The sequence below is a fragment of the Molothrus aeneus genome, chromosome 4, assembly GCF_037042795.1.
Source record: "Molothrus aeneus isolate 106 chromosome 4, BPBGC_Maene_1.0, whole genome shotgun sequence".
Taxonomy (NCBI): Eukaryota; Metazoa; Chordata; class Aves; order Passeriformes; family Icteridae; genus Molothrus; species Molothrus aeneus.
In genome coordinates, this window is record NC_089649.1 from 49,667,342 (window position 1) to 49,687,081 (window position 19,740).

General features: G+C 34.2%; 1 protein-coding gene across 2 annotated transcripts in view; it reads left to right on the forward strand.

The window, feature by feature from the left end:
* The window catches only part of ATP8A1 (ATPase phospholipid transporting 8A1), a 101,768-nt gene that overhangs the window by 52,222 nt on the left and 29,806 nt on the right, over positions 1–19,740 (forward strand). For both annotated transcript variants that reach the window (XM_066548474.1, XM_066548473.1), the window contains exons 23-30: positions 1,187–1,325; positions 2,496–2,560; positions 4,465–4,637; positions 7,180–7,363; positions 7,473–7,583; positions 14,135–14,209; positions 14,327–14,449; positions 16,928–17,006. In XM_066548474.1, the coding sequence (XP_066404571.1) occupies positions 1,187–1,325; positions 2,496–2,560; positions 4,465–4,637; positions 7,180–7,363; positions 7,473–7,583; positions 14,135–14,209; positions 14,327–14,449; positions 16,928–17,006 (949 nt within the window). The remainder of the gene's footprint in view (positions 1–1,186; positions 1,326–2,495; positions 2,561–4,464; positions 4,638–7,179; positions 7,364–7,472; positions 7,584–14,134; positions 14,210–14,326; positions 14,450–16,927; positions 17,007–19,740) is intronic.

Genomic DNA, 19,740 nt, shown 5'->3' on the forward strand with positions numbered 1-19,740 from the left:
GAATCCCTCCCTTAGTCTTCTTTTTTTCCCATGTTAAACTCATCCTACTTCTTCAGGTGCTCTTAATATGCTGTGCTCTGGGCCCTAAGCTATTTTTGTGTCCCTCTGTTGCACTTGTTCTACTTTGTCAGGCTCTGTTTTACTGAAGGCCTGTAAAGCAAGCTTGTATCCAGAAACAGCATCACAAGAGCAGAGCCTTAAGTTTCTGACAACACTGCTTCTGGAGTAGCCAAGCATGAAGTTAGGACTTCATTACCTCAACAAAAAAAAGGTCCCATGACTATTAAGTTTATAAGAAAAAGAAGTGCATTAGACCAATAGTGCTTAAAGTTTTGATGCTTAAATTTTGGGGGGGTTATTTTTAGGTTTTCTTCCTCAGAAAGTATAACACAGATTGATTGACAAAACTGGTTAAAATTCAGAGCCTCACAAATCTGTAGTGTTTAACTCATGAAAAAGAAAGGTGGGGGTATATAGCTTCAGTCACTAATAAACATTGCTGGAGCAGTATATCTGGATGTGACAAAACAGTCTTGAAACGACGTTACTTTTTAATGCCGTGACAATCCTGCTACCTTTACAAATGTGTGTGTAAGCTGCACAAGTACTTCCTCAGGATGTAGTATGCAGGCCATGCTGCTGCCAGGATTGCACACTATTAGATGTATAATGGTGTCTTTAACATTTAGCTAGTTTTAAAGGTATTGTAATAGGAAATATAAAAATGGCTGTATTCACAAAAACTATGTAGATTTGCTCCATAGGAAGCTAAAATCAAGCATAAAATACTAAGATAAATTTACAGGTGTTTTGGATTTTTTTTACAAAGGGAAGAGAAATCATTAAAAGAGAGATGGCATGGTATTAGCATTCCTGAAGCCTTCAAATCAGAGAGATACTTCTCAGGAAAAGGTAGCTGTTGCTGCACAAGCTACTGAGCTACTGAGAAAATAATTGGTTGAAATTTGAGTGGTCACGCTGTACATTTTGTCAAGCCACACAGATATCTAAGTTAAAGCTCATAGAATAAAGTGGAAGTTCTTTATTTGTTGCTACCAAATCTGATTAATGAGTTTAGACTGCATGAATCTTGTTGTAAGTACAGAGAGTTAAATAAAATAATGGAACATTGAAACTGAATTTAAGTCAAAAAAACCTGTATGTATGAAATATTTTATGTTCACAGAATCTTCAGCTGCTCGGAGCAACAGCAATTGAAGATAAACTACAAGACAAAGTGCCTGAAACCATAGAGACACTCATGAAAGCAGACATAAAAATCTGGATACTTACTGGGGACAAACAAGAGACTGCCATTAATATTGGTACTATATTTGTATTTATTTGATTTCTTTATTACAGGTTTAAAAATAATAGCAGTTGATGCAGTAAAATTTCTTTCAGAATGGAAAGTTGTTTTGTAAAAAATAATATTGTATGTCACTCCAGAATTTGAATGTGAACTTAGTCAGTGATAGGAGGAGGATAGGAAATGCTGGATTCTACCTCTGTTAAAATACTAAGAGCAAGAAAAAGCTACATAGAGAGGAGGCAAAAAAAATAGGAAATTGTACTTTTTTATAGCATATGAAATGAATTTAAAAGAATATATTGACTTTTGACAGTGAGAGGGAATAATATTAAGAGAATGTAAGTATTTTTAGCTTCCCTTCTCTATTTTTGCTTCTTTCCAAGAAAGGTGAACTAAAGTACTATAACGTTTTAACAATGGGGGTTTTTTTCTTTCCTTTTATTATGAAGGATGGTAAAAAGACTGATTTCAACAATGATAAATCTGTATCTTTAAAAAGTTATACATGAAAGCTGTTTTTAACATTTAATAGTCTTTGCATGTGACCACATCAGCACTTACTGCTGTAGTGCAGATGCATGTCCAAAATAAAGCCTTACCTTAGTCATATGTATCCTTTTTATTGGATGCTATTATTTCTAATCTTAAAGAACTCTCCATATGCACACAATACAGTTGATCTAAGGTTATTTTCCTTAGTACCTTCAGGTTTGAGGCAATACACATAATACCAATATTTCCACTTTATTAAGAATGGTGATACATATTTTTGACTAGGCAGCCTACATCATCAGCACAGAAAATGCATCCTGTTTATGCATCAAAGAATAAAAGAAACAATGAAAAGGTGTATATGTGCAAGTTTTGAAGGAAATGCAAGTTGCATTCTAAAAATTTACAAGGCTTAGAGAGATCTGTTTATTGTTTTCTGTAACTCTCTTTAAAGCACCTCTGAATAAGGCAGAACAGCTGCAAGTTACAGCAAGGGAAATTCTAACTGTTCTGACTTATATATATATGTATGTACTTATATAAAATGCAGTAGAATTTCTTTTTTTATCCTTTATTTCAGCTAGGGAAATCTTATTTTTAATTCTGTCTGTAGGTCTATTACAGGAAAAAAATGCTTTGTTATAATGGATTTTGTGAAACTGATTTTTAAAAACAAAATCTTTTCTAACAGGTCATTCTTGTAAACTTTTGAGAAAGAACATGGGACTAATTGTTATAAATGAAGGCTCTCTTGATGTAAGTAAAATCTTTAAAGTTCTCAGTTAATGAAACATTATTTTATTGCTTAAAATATACAGACATCATGGTGAGGTTGGTGTAACAACAAAAAATAAGTAACAAAACAAATACCTCATCAATTTGGTCATTGTTACGACTTACGCATGCAAGACAGAGGAAGTTAGAATTAAACGTATTTGTTCAGACTCTATCCCAGCTCTGTGAACTGAGCTTACAAAGAATATGCTAAAATAAAAGATCCTCTTTAATTTGAGCAAGTACCCTTGCTCATGAAATTATAAGAAAAATATCTCAACCCCACGCACCTCTCCAGTCTGCAATAGACATTAGCTGGTATAGAACTGAAGGTATTTAGGTATCTCAACTCTTTAGACTGTTATTTGTTTTGGGGCTCATATCTAAATGGCAGAGACCATTTACTCCTGGATTATGGGGACTTCACTTCATAGAAGAAACAGTAGATGGGAGGAATATGACTTTTCATGTGTTGTTTAAACTTTGATAGAAATTAAATAATCAGCAGAGATGAGACAAATTGATACTTCCTTTATGTTGCAATATTTCTTAATTAGAGAAGATGCTCTAGAAAATAGTTACAGAAACTGTTGTCATTTTAAAGACTTTCTAGCATGTAATTTTAAACAGTGGAACTTCATTTCTGTCACAGTTTCTAGCAGGTGAGAGCCAGGAAACAAGTGCAGAATTCCCCAGCAGGCTAATCTCATTTTAGATAAATGAATCCAACCAATGAATCTTTAGAAGGCCAGTAGAAGCAAAATAGTCAAAAACCATTAACAACAATGTGTGGGACTGGGAGGAGTAAGTTGGGTTGAAAAGGCAAAGCAGTATCTTTTAATTTCATTTCAGAGGGGTTTGAGATTTTTAGTTAGTTCAGTGTTCTGTTTTTAGGTGGTTACACCAAATTTGGTTTATGTATGCCTGACATCACTGAAGTAGCGCAATTATTTGGTGGGTAAACTTGTAAAATAATATGGGAAGATGTTGTCATAGGATGTCACTAGCTTCCAAAGTTAATATTTTACAAGCAGAAGAGGTTTTTTTCATCTTCCTTTCTCCTCTAAAATACTTTTTACTTTTGGGCTGTGAAGCGGGAAACAGAAGAAAAGTCTGTTGTAGCTCTGTAAAGGTCTTTCAAAAAGAAAGAAGGGCAACAAGCAATATTTTTGTCCCTTATGACACTCCATGGTAGAACTGCACTGTAGCTAACTAGATGTCACTGACCTGCCCAAAGCAGGCTATTTATTACTATAAATAAATATATTTGAATGTTTTGTCTACTGAATGTAATCTGAAGTTCTCAGTATTAGATCACAAAATAGTGACTTCTGTAGGTATGATTCAAACTGTCATTAGCAATTGAAAAATACAAAATATGTTCCTTTATATAACAGGTACTTTGTGTTATAATTGTTAAATTATGTTAAAATATGAATTTATGTAATAGAACTGTCTATTATAATGCCTGTATTTATATCATTAATCATCTGTGTTTCCTTTTTTCTAAACATTTAGGAACATTTTGTATAATAGCAAATTCTAGTATCTCTATATATGTGACTCATCTTTTGTATTATTATATCAGTTTTCTCTATACCTATGTCTTCTGGCAAATATTTATGCAATTACTGTTATTGTTCAAAGGGCATTGAAGGTTCCACCTCAACTTATACACTTCTTTTTTGGCGGAGTGAAAGAGCAATCCTACACAACATAATAGCGCAATATTGCAAATATGCTTTTTGCTTTATAATATTTGGTAGCAGAATCAAAAGGCAACTTCCTCAAAAACCAAAGTGCTAGTGTTTATTATCACTGAAAAATTTGGATTTAAGAATATTAAGAAGTAAAAATAATGGACCCCAATTTTTTCTGTGCAACAGGGAACAAGAGAGACGCTTAGCCATCATTGCAGTACTCTTGGTGATGCTTTAAGGAAAGAAAATGATTTTGCTCTCATCATTGATGGTAAATCTCTGAAGTATGCTTTGACATTCGGAGTAAGACAGTATTTCCTAGATTTGGCTTTGTCATGTAAAGCTGTTATTTGTTGCAGGTAAGATTTACGTTATACTCTCTCCATGCTATTTTTATTGACATATAAAAATAAAGAAACTGGTGTTATGAAATACAGTCATTCAAGTGAAATATCACTGTAGAGCAGTCTGCAACAAAGTGTAATTGTCAGAGTCACTCAGATTGCCTATTTCCAGGAACATGATTTGTAATCCATTGAGGGTAGTCTCAATAAGGTTGAGACACTAATCTTGACCTTGAATTGTTATTACAGTTAACCACAGGTTTTAGCATATCTAGAGTCACCTGTAGATCTTTCTCCACAGGCTGCTTTTCTGTAAGATGTGGATTACACTGTATAAGAAGTGCTCAAAAATGTTAAAGGTACTACTCAGGGTGATTTTTGTTACCTGAAGCTGGTGGAAATGCCTTTTTAAGCATTATTATGCCTGATTATTATAAGCTTTGTTTATACAATGAACCCTTTCATCCTTTCCTGTAAATATCAACTATTACAGCTAGAAACTTCCATTGTTCCATTAAAATAAGTCAAATTCATCTGAAAAATCTGTTCAAAATGGAACTATTTTTCTGCTTTGAAAATGGACACAGAAAAAGAAGTAATATTACAATATCCAAATAATCACTGGGTTTCTAGTCTTTCCATCCCTTCTGAAAAGCAATGTCATGCTGCCAAGGGATTTATTAATTAATGTTTTTGTGGTTAAGCTTTGTAGCCATGCTTCAGCCTGAAATAGTTTGAATTTCAAACTAAGTTTTTACTGTCTTCTAAACTGAGATGTTTCTCTGATGAACAGTTTATACTGTGCATAAACACCTTCCTAATGGCAGTAGTCTTTCTGACAGATAAGTTGGAGTATTGTGCTTGTTTTACTAGGTTGAGTTTGCTCAGTACAGCAACAAGCAGGAGATGCATGCAGAACTGATCCTGTAAAGCTATATTGCTTCTTCTTCTCTTTCCTTGATTACAAAATACATTTTATGCATTTGAAGAGATAATTTTTCTGGTTTTGTTGAACTGAGTTTTAACCTCAGGGAACCATTGAGAGGTATTCTGTACATAAAGCTGTCTTTTAGTGGTGGCATTCTTGTAAAGAAACAACAAAGTGCAAAATGAAATTTTCTGTTCTAGTAGTATTCTCTCTGTCATTTCTTCATTTTACACTTCCATAATTTACCTAGGTCACTTGGTTTCAATGCATATCTAGATATATGTCTGACATATTTTGTGGTTGCTTAAAAATTGGCTACTGGTTTAAGACTAAAATACTTGCTCGTAACACTCACTGTTTTAATGCGAACCTATTTAATATCCCATGTTTCCCAAAAGTCAAAATTCTGCCAAAATATTTGTTTCTGTTAAATGCTTTGTCTTTAGTACCAAAAAACTTCATTTCCTTGTTTATGAGCTTAAAAATAAAAAGTTTTAAATGGTAGTTTTTGATTAAGGTAAAAATATAATCCAGACTTGAAAAGAATGTAAGCTCTTTCTTCATCCATATAATGAAAGTAAAATCAGAAATTCTCATTTGTTCTAGAAGTACAAATTACACCACTTTCTTTTAAGCTTGCAGGCTGCATTGACTTGTGCAGAAGCATTTATTGCCAATGGATTCTTCCTAAGACTAGCTGTAGCGCAGATGATGCTGACAAATATTCAGTAGACATTTCTCTTAAAAAAAAATCTGTGTATGTTACTAATTCCAAGCAGATGTTTGGCTTAAAGACTTCAGCAAGCTGAATTCCAACTCTATATTGGCTTCAGAGTAATATATGCAAGAAGAATGTTAAATGGGTTATTCTGGAGTAAAAAATGTACAGCTAAGAGTGAGGAGAATGAATAAAAAATATTTTTACTGGTTTCACCATGAATTTGAGGCAGTGACAGTGCCATGTTCCAGCTGCCCCTATAACATTGTCTAAAAAGGAATTAAGGCACTGTTCCTAAGAAGTTAAAAAGATGAAAAAGAAGTACTTGGGTTAGGAATCTTCTGTAGAAGCTGGCTGTAGCAAGTCTTGGTGCAGTTCTCAAGAGCAGAGTTCCAGTAAAACATGTACCAAAAGATCACGGATTTTTTTTTTCATATAGGTCTCTGGACCACAGAATTTTTCAGAAGGGCTGTTGCCCAGAAACTTTCAACCCAGGTTTTCCACAAAGCTGTGGACTCATCCCACACAGCTTTTTCAGAAGTCCAGTAGTTGTGCATGTGTTGTGCTGGCCACTGAATAATGTGATTATATAGCCACCTTCAATTTGAAGGCTGTATTATTTTTCATTCCTTTATTTTTTAAAATACATTTTCAAACAGTTCTCTCTAACACACTTGGTAAGGTCTTTCAGCTTTTAAGTAGTCCAGAGTTCATAAATGTTGTTTTTTATGCATTTTTCTGTGAGTGTGCTTTTAGCATATACCCTTGAAGGGCAATAACAAGACCATGTCTCTCACTAGGATGTTAATTGGCCTGGGTTTATTAGCTTTTCACAGAATATAAAGTATATTTTAAAAGTACATCCATTTGAAAGTCCTGTATTAAATCTATTTGTTTTTTTTATCCCTTAGGGTATCGCCACTTCAAAAATCTGAAGTTGTAGAAATGGTTAAAAAACAAGTTAAGGTAGTAACTCTAGCAATTGGTGATGGAGCAAATGATGTTAGTATGATACAAACAGCACATGTTGGTGTTGGTATCAGTGGGAATGAAGGTCTACAGGCTGCTAATTCTTCAGACTACTCAATTGCTCAGGTAAGTCATTACACTGCAAAATACTACAATAAAATATTTTAAAATTTTATTAATATTAGTGTATGTATGTTTTAATTGTATGTTTGTTGATTTTTCATGTTTTTTGCAGTTCAAGTATTTGAAGAACTTGCTGTTGGTTCATGGAGCCTGGAATTATAACAGAGTAGCTAAATGCATCTTATATTGTTTCTACAAGAATATAGTCCTTTATATTATCGAGGTAATTTTACAGCATGTGAAATGTTACTTCTTGAAAGTAAAACCTTAATTTAAAGCTTTTGGTTATGATATATATTTTTAAAATATTTTAACTGTAAATAAATACCTACTATATTGAATCTTGAAATTTTTAATAAACTGATTAATCTGAATGGTTTTTTTACTTTAAAAAAATCACAGTTGCTTAAAAATGCATGGTAAATATTAGTACTAAATGTATTTCTAATATTGCTAGCTTATTGAAATGCTGTACATGTAACATCATTGCAGTAATTAAGGAGTCCAGTTACAATTTTACCTTCAATTTACCCAGAGATGTGTGTGCTTCAGCTCCTTGTGCTGGTGTCAGGGACTGTGGGGTTCGGAGTCTGCGGCCCTTCCGAAGGTCCCTGTTGCCCTGCTGGGCTGTCGCGGCTCAGAGCAGCGCCCAGGGCTTTTACAGACAGGTTCAATTCCACTCCTGGGCACCTTTCACTTGCTGATTGGGGTGATCCTGCATCTTCAGTCTCCTGTTCAAGAACAGGGATACTTTCCTGAAAGTAGCTGACCTAGTTTTTTCACCTGGGATTTTAAGGAGTGAAATCTTGCAAAAAATACAGTGGTATGAGAGGATTGTGTTGTAATAAATGTACATTTATTGGTAACTATGGTTAGAACCGAATGTATAATTGTAGTTATCACTCCCTTCATCACCACACAGCAACCATAAAATGTTTTAAACATATTTTTAAAAAATTTTTAAAGCTACTTTCTCCCTTCCCTTCCTTCTCTTCTGACAGCTGCTGTATCTTTTATAATCAAGTGTGTATATATATATACATACACATATAGTAATTGCATTTTTAATTGATTCAAACTTTATAGTCACAGTGAAACTTTGGGTTAAAAATGTGGAAAAAATATTTAAGTTTTGAAAATCTTGGCCATAAAATAAATTTTACTGAAAGTCTTATGTATTTTGTATGTTAATGGGGTTAACAGATACTCTTTAAATTTTCATAGTTTCTTTAAATATATTTTCAAATTAGTATCTTAAATTTGCAAAGTAAGTATTCAGCTTTACTGGAAGCAAAATGCTTTATTTCTGTTAAACCTGATGTAAACATTAGATTAATATTTCCATTTTATACTTACGTATGTGACCTTAATTGCTGTAATATTTGAAAATAATCATTTTTATGTACAATGTTGTAGCCAAAGGAGTGTACTTTTCTTACCATATTTTTACATTTTCTAAATTTCCTCTTTTTTCTCTCCTTACTGTGTTATAACTGCAAATAAATTTCTATCTAAGTAGCAGCAAGTTTGTAGCCTCTTAAGAAAAATATAAAGTAGGAAGCTATAGAAAAAGCAAGTCCACTAAAGATCCTTTGTTGTCTTGAAGTGGCAGACTTCAGAGCCTGTATTTCAAAGGCTGTATATCTCCTTACATGATCACACTTCCAGAGGTACTGATTAGCAGTAGCTCTAGAAGTATTTGAAAAAGAAAAGTAATAATGTATACTTTGCTTATAGAAAGCATATAAAGGTTGGCTTTAGAACATATCAACTTATTTGTCTTAAATTGCTGTCATTGTCACCCGCACATATTGTGAATTTTTAACAAATCAAATATAAGTATCCCACTATTTGTATTTTTTGAGAAAGAAAGTTAAATGCAGGGTACAGAGATCATAGTCTAAAGATCAAAACTTTGCTTTTATGAACAGATAGTCTCTTCTTCCTGAGCAAATTGAAAGGCAAAGAGATAATTTTGATATGGGTTGTTATGACCCTATATATATAATGCATGCAATCATTTTGCCATATACACCTTCTCTGAAAGACAAAATAAATTCTACTTGAATTCCTGTATACCCCACATTTGTTAGCTCAGAAAACTTTTCAGAGGTGTTAATAGCTCATGTCAATACTGTGAGTGAATGGGCAGAAATTCATCATTGAATGTCTCCAGAAAGGACAACTGCCAGTCTTGAGTCTCTCTTTTCAGTTTTTTTGTACAGATCAGGCGTGGGAGCAGGGAGCTCAATGAGTATTTGTAAGCTGCTGCTTAATATGCAGAAATGCTACATCAGGAAAACTTCAGTGAGGCTTTTGTGGCCACACCTCCTCTGTCTTGGAGTTTAGAAAATAGTACTGTGAAAGGCACGTCTGGAAGTTACTTTAAACAAGTTTCCTTTTATTCTGACAATAATAAAAATACCTACCCTTACTTAATAGATCTGTATCCTGGTTTTAAATGTCTGCTCAGTACTAATCAAGAAAATAATGGAAAATATTCCATTTAATCTAAAGTATAGCCTTTATCCTAGGCATTCATGGGCTGATATGAAATTGATGTCAATTGGTTTCTTAATTCAGAAAATGGTAAAGGTCTATAGTAATACTGAAGCACAGTGATCAGTGCTTATTGACATTTAAACTCCTATTCATAAGAAACTAGAAGTGATCTGTAATAATGTTTTTGTAGTCTGTGTCTTGATGCAATAGCTATTTAAATATGGGCCTCATCTTTTGTATAGGACTAGTCACAATGACTTGAGAGGCTATATTCTGATATATCAGTCTAAATTGCAAGTGAAAACTTTGAATCTCTAATAGACCACTAATGTGCTTTATTGAGCCTGTACAGGTCATTGCACTCATGTAGGATAAGCCTATACAAAGTCTCATACTTATTTTGGAGGAGCTGACATTATTTTACAAAGGTGATTGATGTTGAGATTGATCTCATGACTGAGAACTCCTTTGTGGATTGGTATTATTTTTATAATTACCATTACTGTATGCACTCTGTCATTAAACTACTCATTTTATGAAGCTATGAAAATCACCCTTTGACATCAGAGGAACAGAATTTTCCTATTCCTACTTCTCATTTTGCTATCTAGTAACAACTAGCAATAATGTAAAATAACTGGTTCATATTAAATGAAAAGGATTTACAGTTTTAAAAAATAAGAATATTTGATTTTTATCCAACATGAAACATCAAATGAAAGAGTAAGAATAAGAGTAAGAATCAGAGTAAGAGTGATAAAAGACCAAGACAAGCAGAAGAAACAGATGTGTGGAGTTGAGATTTAAATTTCAGTCACAGATGTTTAAACATGGCTATTTATAACAATTTAAGTGATACCATTAAAATAATTAATTTATTGAGTAATTAAAGCTATAATGACTTTTTTTATTCCATAAACTTTGGATGATGGGGAGGTTATTTTCCCCCTTCCCTCAAGCAGTTCATGTCCATAACTGGAATTGACCATTGTGTTCCTATTCCCTTTGCCTGACATATCAGATGAATAGCCATGATCATATAAATGCATAACCCATATAATGCATAACCCCAAACATGAGCAGGCTTCTGGGCATACTCACACTGGGTCTGAGCTGCACAGTTCAGCTGCTGTGGTTCACTCTGCCATGGCTTACTTGAGGTGTGCAAACTGCACCGAGTTCAGTTTGAAACACACACAGCAGAAGGTGATTGTGCTCATGCCCACATTTTTGCATTACATGGCTGGAAAAATTAGAAATATGAGGATCTTTGTTGAGATCCATCTCATTTTAGACAGGCTGGGGACCTAATTCTTTCCTTTTCAGTAGAAAATTTTGTAGGTGTTGAACTACAGAATAGTCTAATTTTCACGGCCTGGACTAAAATACTACTTTTAAAACCACCAATCACCTGTTCTTCTGTAAAAGGGAGCTAGATTCACAATTTGAGCTGTTAGAGTAGGACCTGTACCCTAAGAGAGAAGTGTTTGAGTCTGCTCCTAAATTAGTGTCATGTCCAGCATCCTAAAAACTGATTTTGCACGTACAGCTTCCTTCATTGTCCATCATAACTAGGATGGAACACACTTGTCTCTGAATTATTTGCCCAGTGCAGAGCAAGTGTCTCTTGACTATTAATAATGTAGTAAGCTCCATATTACTTTTTTCATATGGGGTTAAGAGTGTAATTTTCTAGGGCCCAAGATTCAGAAGTTAAGGCAAATAGGTAGGTTATTTTCTTCTTCTCTTATAGTTTGAGGTAAGGGCTGTATTTGTCCTTTGTCTTTTCCCACCTTTTAGCTCTTTTAATTTTGAGCCATTATGGCATAAGCCAGTTGTTCCTAATCTTGTAACTAATATAAAATTAATGTTTCTGCTTAGATACTAGAGATGCTTTGTCTCTTGAAGTTAAATATGTGATATTCCACTAAACAGTAGTGTTTCTACTAGAGACCACTGCTTTTATCCACATTGAAAGATTTCTTCTTCATGGACTTTTATTGATACATTCCATAAGAACTTCAGGACTTAGAGATGCTACCAAATTTCATCTCTCCTTTAGTTTGCATCTAGGCCTCTAACCAAGATATATTCCAGTCCCTTATTACACTAAAATTAACTAAAATGCCTAAAACTTGCATGCTTTCTTTAGAAAAAAGTAAATGCTAATATTTCAGGAAGTCAGTACTATGCCTTAAGGGATTTCTTAACAATTTTCTACTAAAACCACTTTCAGTTTAAACACCTTGAAAATTCTAACTTAAATTCTGTACAAAATAAGCTGAAAGCAACATTCCATTGCAAATTAAAATTTTATTCTAAATATTTGCCTTGCTTTTTAAAAGCCACTCCAAAACATTTCCAAGTGTTGCTTAACATCATTTACTTGTAAGAGCAGTCAACATGTGGAATAGATTCAGTGTATGTATTTAGGCCTTCCATTTTAAATTAGTGTTTTATAACATTTTGCCTGCTAGTTAAATCATAGTGTAAATTTAATGTATTTTCCATATACTTCTTGGTTATGAAGGGTCAAGCCTGTGTGTATTTGTGGTCTTCTATTTTCTTCCTAGAGAGGAATACTTTTCTTAACTCTATTTGCAATTACCAGCAATGAGATGTACACATATTTATGACCAGCTACTGAGTCACATATCTTCCACCACACTAACCCTTTCAAATCAATATTTCTAAAATTTACTCCAGTATTTGATACAAACAAGGGGGGAAAAGCATCAATTGTACTGATGTCGACTGCATAATTAATTATTCTGTAATGCAGAATTGATTATGTACTCATCTTGAACCTTTACAGTCAGCTACTGAGAAACTGCTGCCAACAAATTCATCACAATTAAATCATAATTCATATTTTGAAATTCAAAAATCAAAATAAAAAAGAGCTGCTAAAAATCTGATTCAGCTAAAATAAAGTAAGTCCATTGTCTTTTCAGTTTATAGTCTGAAAGGTTAGAAAATTGTGCTTGTTGCACTTATAACTACCAAAGTAAACAAATATAGCATTGCAAGATTTTGGAAAATTCAGGGTATTCTTACTCTTTCTGTATTGCAGCCTTGAACAGTCATGACTTTGTATCCAATCTTGTTTTAATAAGTGGCCACCAAAAAAAAAATTTACTCTTATCTGTTGAAAAAAATAGCAATTTTGGTTGGATTTTACTTCCCATTTTTAGTGTTTGTAGTTGCCAAATTCAGGAGGTTTTCCATCTCAAAGTAGTCACAGACATGTTCAGACATTGCACCACATGATTAAAAAAAAATCTGAGTTCGGTCATAGAGTCCAGTCACCTGGAGGCCAGCTTGGGTACATACTGATAAACATACATATTGATTGTAGTAATTCATGCTTCCTTAATGAAGTTTAATGAAATGTAAACTGTAAGAAAGCAGCCTCTAAAAATTCACTTGAAAAACTTGAGTGTTAAAAGGAGTAGACTGTTCAAATTATTTTGTCTTACTTAAGAGCTTATGTTTTTCCTAGACCATATAGTTTCAGTGTAACTTGGTCATAAAGATTCATCAGACATGCTGCTTCTCCACTTTGTCATTGAACTAATTCAAGGATGAGAATAATAGGAGAAAGCAGATATGCAGAATGCTGTGCTGTAAAACATTAGAAAATATGTTATCACATGTTTCAAATTAAATCTGCTTTCATTTAACCTTTTAGCAAAAACTGATAAAAATTATGCAATTCAAGAGATGTCCACTTCCCTCTCTACAGCACCTATGTAGCTGAGTTAGTGCTTCTTAACTAAGTAGCTCTACTTTAATGCTCTGGTAAAGCCTAATCCTTTTATGAGTAAGGAATATTGGTAGTTTCAAACAGCAGGTTAATCAATGAATTCTGTTAGTCAAGTTTGCTAACAATGGGAAGACAATGACTACTGATCTGTAGGTTCCCCCTCCAGCAGCCCATATTTGTCAGAATTTTTATTTAATTAAGAATTAAGTGAGCTTAAATCACTCTTAAAACCTTAAAGAACCTGACATTTCTTCTGAAAATAGTTACCTCCTTTGAATGTTTTCCTATTTACATGGAATTGCTCATGTATCTGACTAGATTGCCTGCTGTCTGTTCTTGATTGAAAGTTTGGTTTATCATTAATTTTTATATGGGTTTTAACCACAACATTTTCAATTGTGTTGTAAATGTGTTGTAGGGGTATCCCTTTTTGAGAGGCTGAGGAAAAATCTGTGTATTGTACCTTGCAAGACATTTGAGTAATACTCGGTTCTAATCTTTTGCAGGTCTGGTTTGCATTTGTCAATGGCTTTTCTGGACAAATTCTTTTTGAAAGATGGTGTATAGGTCTTTACAATGTGGTAAGACAATTTGTGTGCCTTTAAGTACATTTAACCATGAATGGTTCTTGAGTAAGCAATCTTTAAGCAAATCCTCACCTCTAAAATGTTGCAATTTTTTCTTTTTAAACTACCTAGATGTTTACAGCAATGCCTCCTCTAACTCTTGGAATATTTGAGAGATCCTGCCGAAAAGAAAACATGCTGAAATACCCTGAGTTATACAAGACTTCCCAAAATGCACTGGACTTTAATACTAAGGTAGATCTTTGTAAAAATCACAGCATAAAGCAAAAATTCATAGGAATTCAGTATAGTTACCCTTTTTATTCTATGCTGCTCATAATTAAAAATGGAGGGGATTTTTATTGCTATTATTTCCAGGTGTACACTTGTCAGTGAATGGTACAAATCATATATATATATTCATTTTTACCAAGTATGGAAATGGACAACTAGGATTTCATTTTTTCAACTCTTTTTTTTTTCCCCTGCTGGTAATAAAGCTGTCTTCTGTAGGCAGAAGTGATTAGACCTCACTGTTGCTGGGCTGTATGTATTTGTACTGTTATATGGAAATGGATTACTGAAGCCTGTGGAGAAGTGTTGCAGTGGACAATAAGAACTGTCACTAGATTTGTAGAGGGAGGGACGTGGTACTATTCTTTGTCAATTTGGAGTTGTGGTTTTATGGTTTAATTTTGAGTTTTGGGAAAAAATACTTGGGAGTCAAGAATGTGTCAGTGTGGATCAAAAGGAATCTGAAGCTACTTTTGGTGGGAATTGGGTGATGTTCATCTTAGAGAGACTAGCATAAGTAGCAGTAAAAGAATGTAGGACTCTTTAATACATAAAATAAAGAAAATTTCTACAGCATTGCCCATAAAATATCTCTTTTGAAAAAACTAAGTCAAACTTGTGCCTGAATCTGTGATTTCATGAGTATTTGACTTCTGTAAAAGATTCTTCTAATTTTATTTCTCATAAGTATAATTGTGACATTTCAAGTAATGTCATTTTATGTTGAACTTGGGGACATTTTCAATATATCCTGGAATTAAAAATGCTTACATGTGATGGTCTGTAGTAAATATGCAGAGCTGATACAGCATACTTAACTCTTGTATCTGCACCACTTGTGCTATATAACTCAAGTTACCCCAATATATACATAATTATTTGTCTAAACTATCTTTGTTCACTGAAACAGATGAGATTTTTCTCCTCCTTCCTCATTTCATCCCTTCAAAATCCACCCTGAAAGTTTGTAAGGACACTGTAACAGAGTCGCTTGTGTCCCTGTGAATGCTTTCCAAATATGAGGCTTTTCATGGTCCCATAAATACAGACACTTTTTTGTGTTGTGATAGTTTTAATAAACAGTGTAAATATGAGTTATAATAGCTGTTTTTCTGTTTTAAAATAAGCTTTAGTTTGGTTTTTTTTATTGCACAGATGTATTGTTGACTTAATTGGAAATTCTGTGACTGTTCCCATACAACATTTGCTATGAGTAAATGTCTACAAACTCACCAGCTACAAAATTCCCACCTATATAAGTTGAATAGTTGGTGTTGAAGATTTGGAAACATTACTGCCTTGAATATTGATGCAGATATTTGTTATGGTAAAAGGGATCAAAGGTTATGAGGTCATGACAGAGGTTAAAGGATTAGCATGGGACAAAAAGAATTGGTCAGGAAAATGGAAAAGTAGAACTAATTTTTCTTGCACCCACCTGTGCTTTCTGTCAAATAAAAACTTCTGGTAATGACATAGCAAGAAGGAGAGACAAAGGTTAATGAGTAGCACAAGTTTAAATGTGCAAAGTATTAGAGTGTAAATTGGACCATGCAACCAAGTGTAGCTGAATAATCTAACAAAAGATGTTGAGACATTGTGGAAAAATGTGAGACAGGCAACTTAATTTCAATTGTTTGAACACCTTAACACTCAAGATACACATCATTCAGTTACAGTAAACGGCATAACAGTCAAAAGCATTGTTAGTGAAAAAACCAATATTGCTATGGGCTACATATTTTTTATTAAGTCTTTTTATGTCATTATGCAATATATTATGGAAAATGCTTATAGAGTGTTTTTTCTTAAACTTAATACAATCCTTTGCAGAAGGCATCTTTTACAAATGAAAATAAATTTGAAAGTAAAGCTTCAGTTGTTCAGCAAATACACTAAAGGAATTTTAATATGATCAAATTGTGCTCCTCAAGAATGGAGTATGTAAGGAGAAATTTAAGGAAGAAACTGATATTTGTCCTTTTTAAATTCCTTTGTGTGTGGGAATATGTAGGTTAGGCATATGTGTAACTCAGGTTTTAATTTTTCTATTATCTAAATTTATTCTTATACTAAATGCAAATTATAAAAGCTAGAGTCCTTTTTAATTCCCTACTTAGAATGTAGGAATTGTTCCAGCTGTCTAGTTTAGTCTCATTTTTCTGATGATATTCCCATATTTTTATGTTTTAATTTCCCTTCTGAATTGAAATTAAAAGGAGGAGATAATAAACACTTTTTTTCAAAGCATAAAAATAAACAAATGACCCATGAAGAGCTAAGAGGCAGAAAGTGCCTGTCAGTTATATTACTCCACAGTGGTGGCCTAACAAAAACACATTTTGTGAATCTAACACACGGATAAAAAGAAAGGTCAGGGTTCACAGAGCTAGTTTATTGCAAATGGTTCTCATGGATTTTCTGTTTTCTCTTTCTTAGGTTTTCTGGGTTCATTGTTTAAATGGCCTCTTCCACTCATTCATTCTGTTTTGGTTTCCACTAAAAGCCCTCCAGCATGGTAAATATTATGAAAATAAAAATATAAGTGTTGAAAAGTACAACATTTCTAAATATTGTCTTATTTCTAAGGGAAGCTTTATAAATAATAACAGTTCGGTGTGATTAAATTTCAAGATACCATTTCTAGAACTAAACCAGGTGCCATATACATAAAATGTTTTATTTAAGATCTGTGTAAAAGCAGGAATAATAATATGTACATAGACATTTAGCTATTTCAATAGTGTTGATGTAAACTGAAACAAGATGGAGAAAAAGAGATTGCTATTTAATTATGCTAATTTTTATGAAATACACCACCACGGTAAATACCTCCACGATTCTAAAATGCTATGATCCCTTGTATTGTCTCTTACATTTTGTCAACATTTAGTTTTATTGTGTGTACATTCTGTCCTGTTAGGTCAAGGTCATACTAATCTGCTAGTTTATATTTCTATGAGTGGGATTGTGGCAGAGGAGCAGTGACATCTTGGACTGCTCACTCCTGTCCATCTTCTAGTTCAGCTGTTGTCTATGCTTGAGCTGCAGAAGGAAGTGGGGTGGTTGAGAGGAAAGTGGTGCTAATTAAAGGAAACTTGAAAGCACTTGCTTCCATTTTGTGGGAATGTTTGGGCCTGGAAGAGCTTTCATAAAGGTGGGGTTTTGTTTTGTTTCCAATTTGTGGGGAGGAACAAAACAAGTGTGTACCTCACAGATTTTCTGAAAATTAGTCCCTTTTCAGTTTTGGTGATGTAGCCAAGCAGTCTGCCCTGGCATAGGGGACAGAAATGTTCTCATGGACTTTTGAAAGTGCTTAGACTAGCAGCTCAGGTCAGCTGAGTAACAGCTGCTTATGCCCTAAAAGCTTAAGGGAAAAACACTCTGTGACTCCTAATGGGTAAAGAGAGGGATGTGGCAGCCTATTTTCTCTGAAAGCCCACTCACATAACATTGAATGTGAGTTCAGTGGCAACAGTTTGCATTGGAGAGATTTAGATGGCCCAGTAGGAATGAGATTCCCAAAATGTCAGTGCATACTCTAAAACCATAATCTCACATTCAAACTGAAATCTCCGTTCAAAGCTGTAGCCAATCCATATGAGAGATTTTTGCATTACATCATGGATAAGTGTTCAATGAGTGTCTGTGGTGATGCAGAGTTCATTTGTGAATGGCAGAGATACCTGTACAAGCACTTGTCAGAGCTCAACCTCCTCGGCACACAAACCCTGGGCTAGAACTGCCTTGCTGGCAAGTGGCCTCTGTGAGTCTGAACAAATTGCCTGCTGCCCTTCCCTTTCATTGCTAAAGAAAGGATGGGTAAGGGAGCAGAACTGGGATTTGGGAGAATTGTGTACATTGTGAGGTGATATAATCAGTACCTAGGATGGGTCTGGTGGTGCTCAGAGTTTTACATGAGGGAGATACAAGTACAAAAAAGAGATATGCTATTAACTAAATCACTGGTGTCTGCACGTGTAGTGAGGAAAGGGATATAATACTATTCGTTTCCTAAGGAGTACCAGAGACAGGAACTTCTGAGAACAAGTCCCTGCTTCCACCTTCTCTTAACAATGAAGAGGTGCAGATAGATCCTGAAATATGAAAGTTATAGCTTAGCTTTGTGCATTAGAGTGCTGAGTTCCAGCACTCTGAATGGTGGAAATAGGCTTAGCTGCCTGCCTATTCCTCTGCCTTATTCTCACTTTGCTCTTTACTGCTAGGTATATATTGTAAAGCAGTGCAGTGGTATATGAGAAGGTATTTATTAGAATGTTCAAAACCAAATCTTGAAGATGATTAAAATCTCTTGGCACCCTTCTCTTGGTCAAATTCTACTGTTTAGTCATAGTCTTGCTTGTCCACCTATTTCTTATCTGTAAGTAGAAAATTTCAAACTGCATGTCATAGTAGAGTCTATCAAGAAATACATGATCAGAGAATAAGTATGGATTTGTAAGAGTTGTTTGTCAGAATTGGCTTCATGGGACCTTACCATTGTGCAGTACACAAAATTTACACTCTGTGTACTGTCATGTGGATACAAAAAGTGAAACATCAATCTTCACAGAAGTTTCTTCAGATACAACTTTGTCAACATAAATGGGAGAAGCCAAATTTGCATGTACTAGTAAATTCACCAGGTGCTCCTCTTTTGTATAATCTTTAAAATAAGCTACAGTCTTGGGTTTGTTTTTTTTCAGGCTTCAGTTCCTGTAGTCCTTCTTGGTGTGCTAGTCTGTCCAGGGAGGAAGTTAAATAGGGGAAGTGTCAGAAATGCAGCCAGTATCAGTAGAGCTAAGGATGCAGCCATGGTGCACTCCTCATCACGGAATGGGAAACAACTAGGTTAAGGAGGACTTCTATCCTAGTATTTTTGTGTGAAGTTGTCCCCTCCTGTCTCTTCCAGAATATCAGTAAATGCATCATTTTTTTTCTTTGTTAAACTGTCTTCACAAGTCCTGAAAAGCTTTTAGAGAGGAGCATTCTTCATCCACAACCAAAATGGATTTAATTTCAAGCATATATAAAGATGATATGCGGGCTGGAAAAACACTCAACACAAATATGAAAACATACTTAACTAGCAGTGTTTAATATACCATGTGCCAGCTGAGATAGTGGAAAATAAGTGTTTCCAACTACAGCCTGTTTTTATCAGCATTTATCACCATTTTTGTCACCTTCTTCTGTCCAGCCTAATCAGAGGAGTTAAAAATCTATCCCTTAATTCCCCCCACAGAGAAATA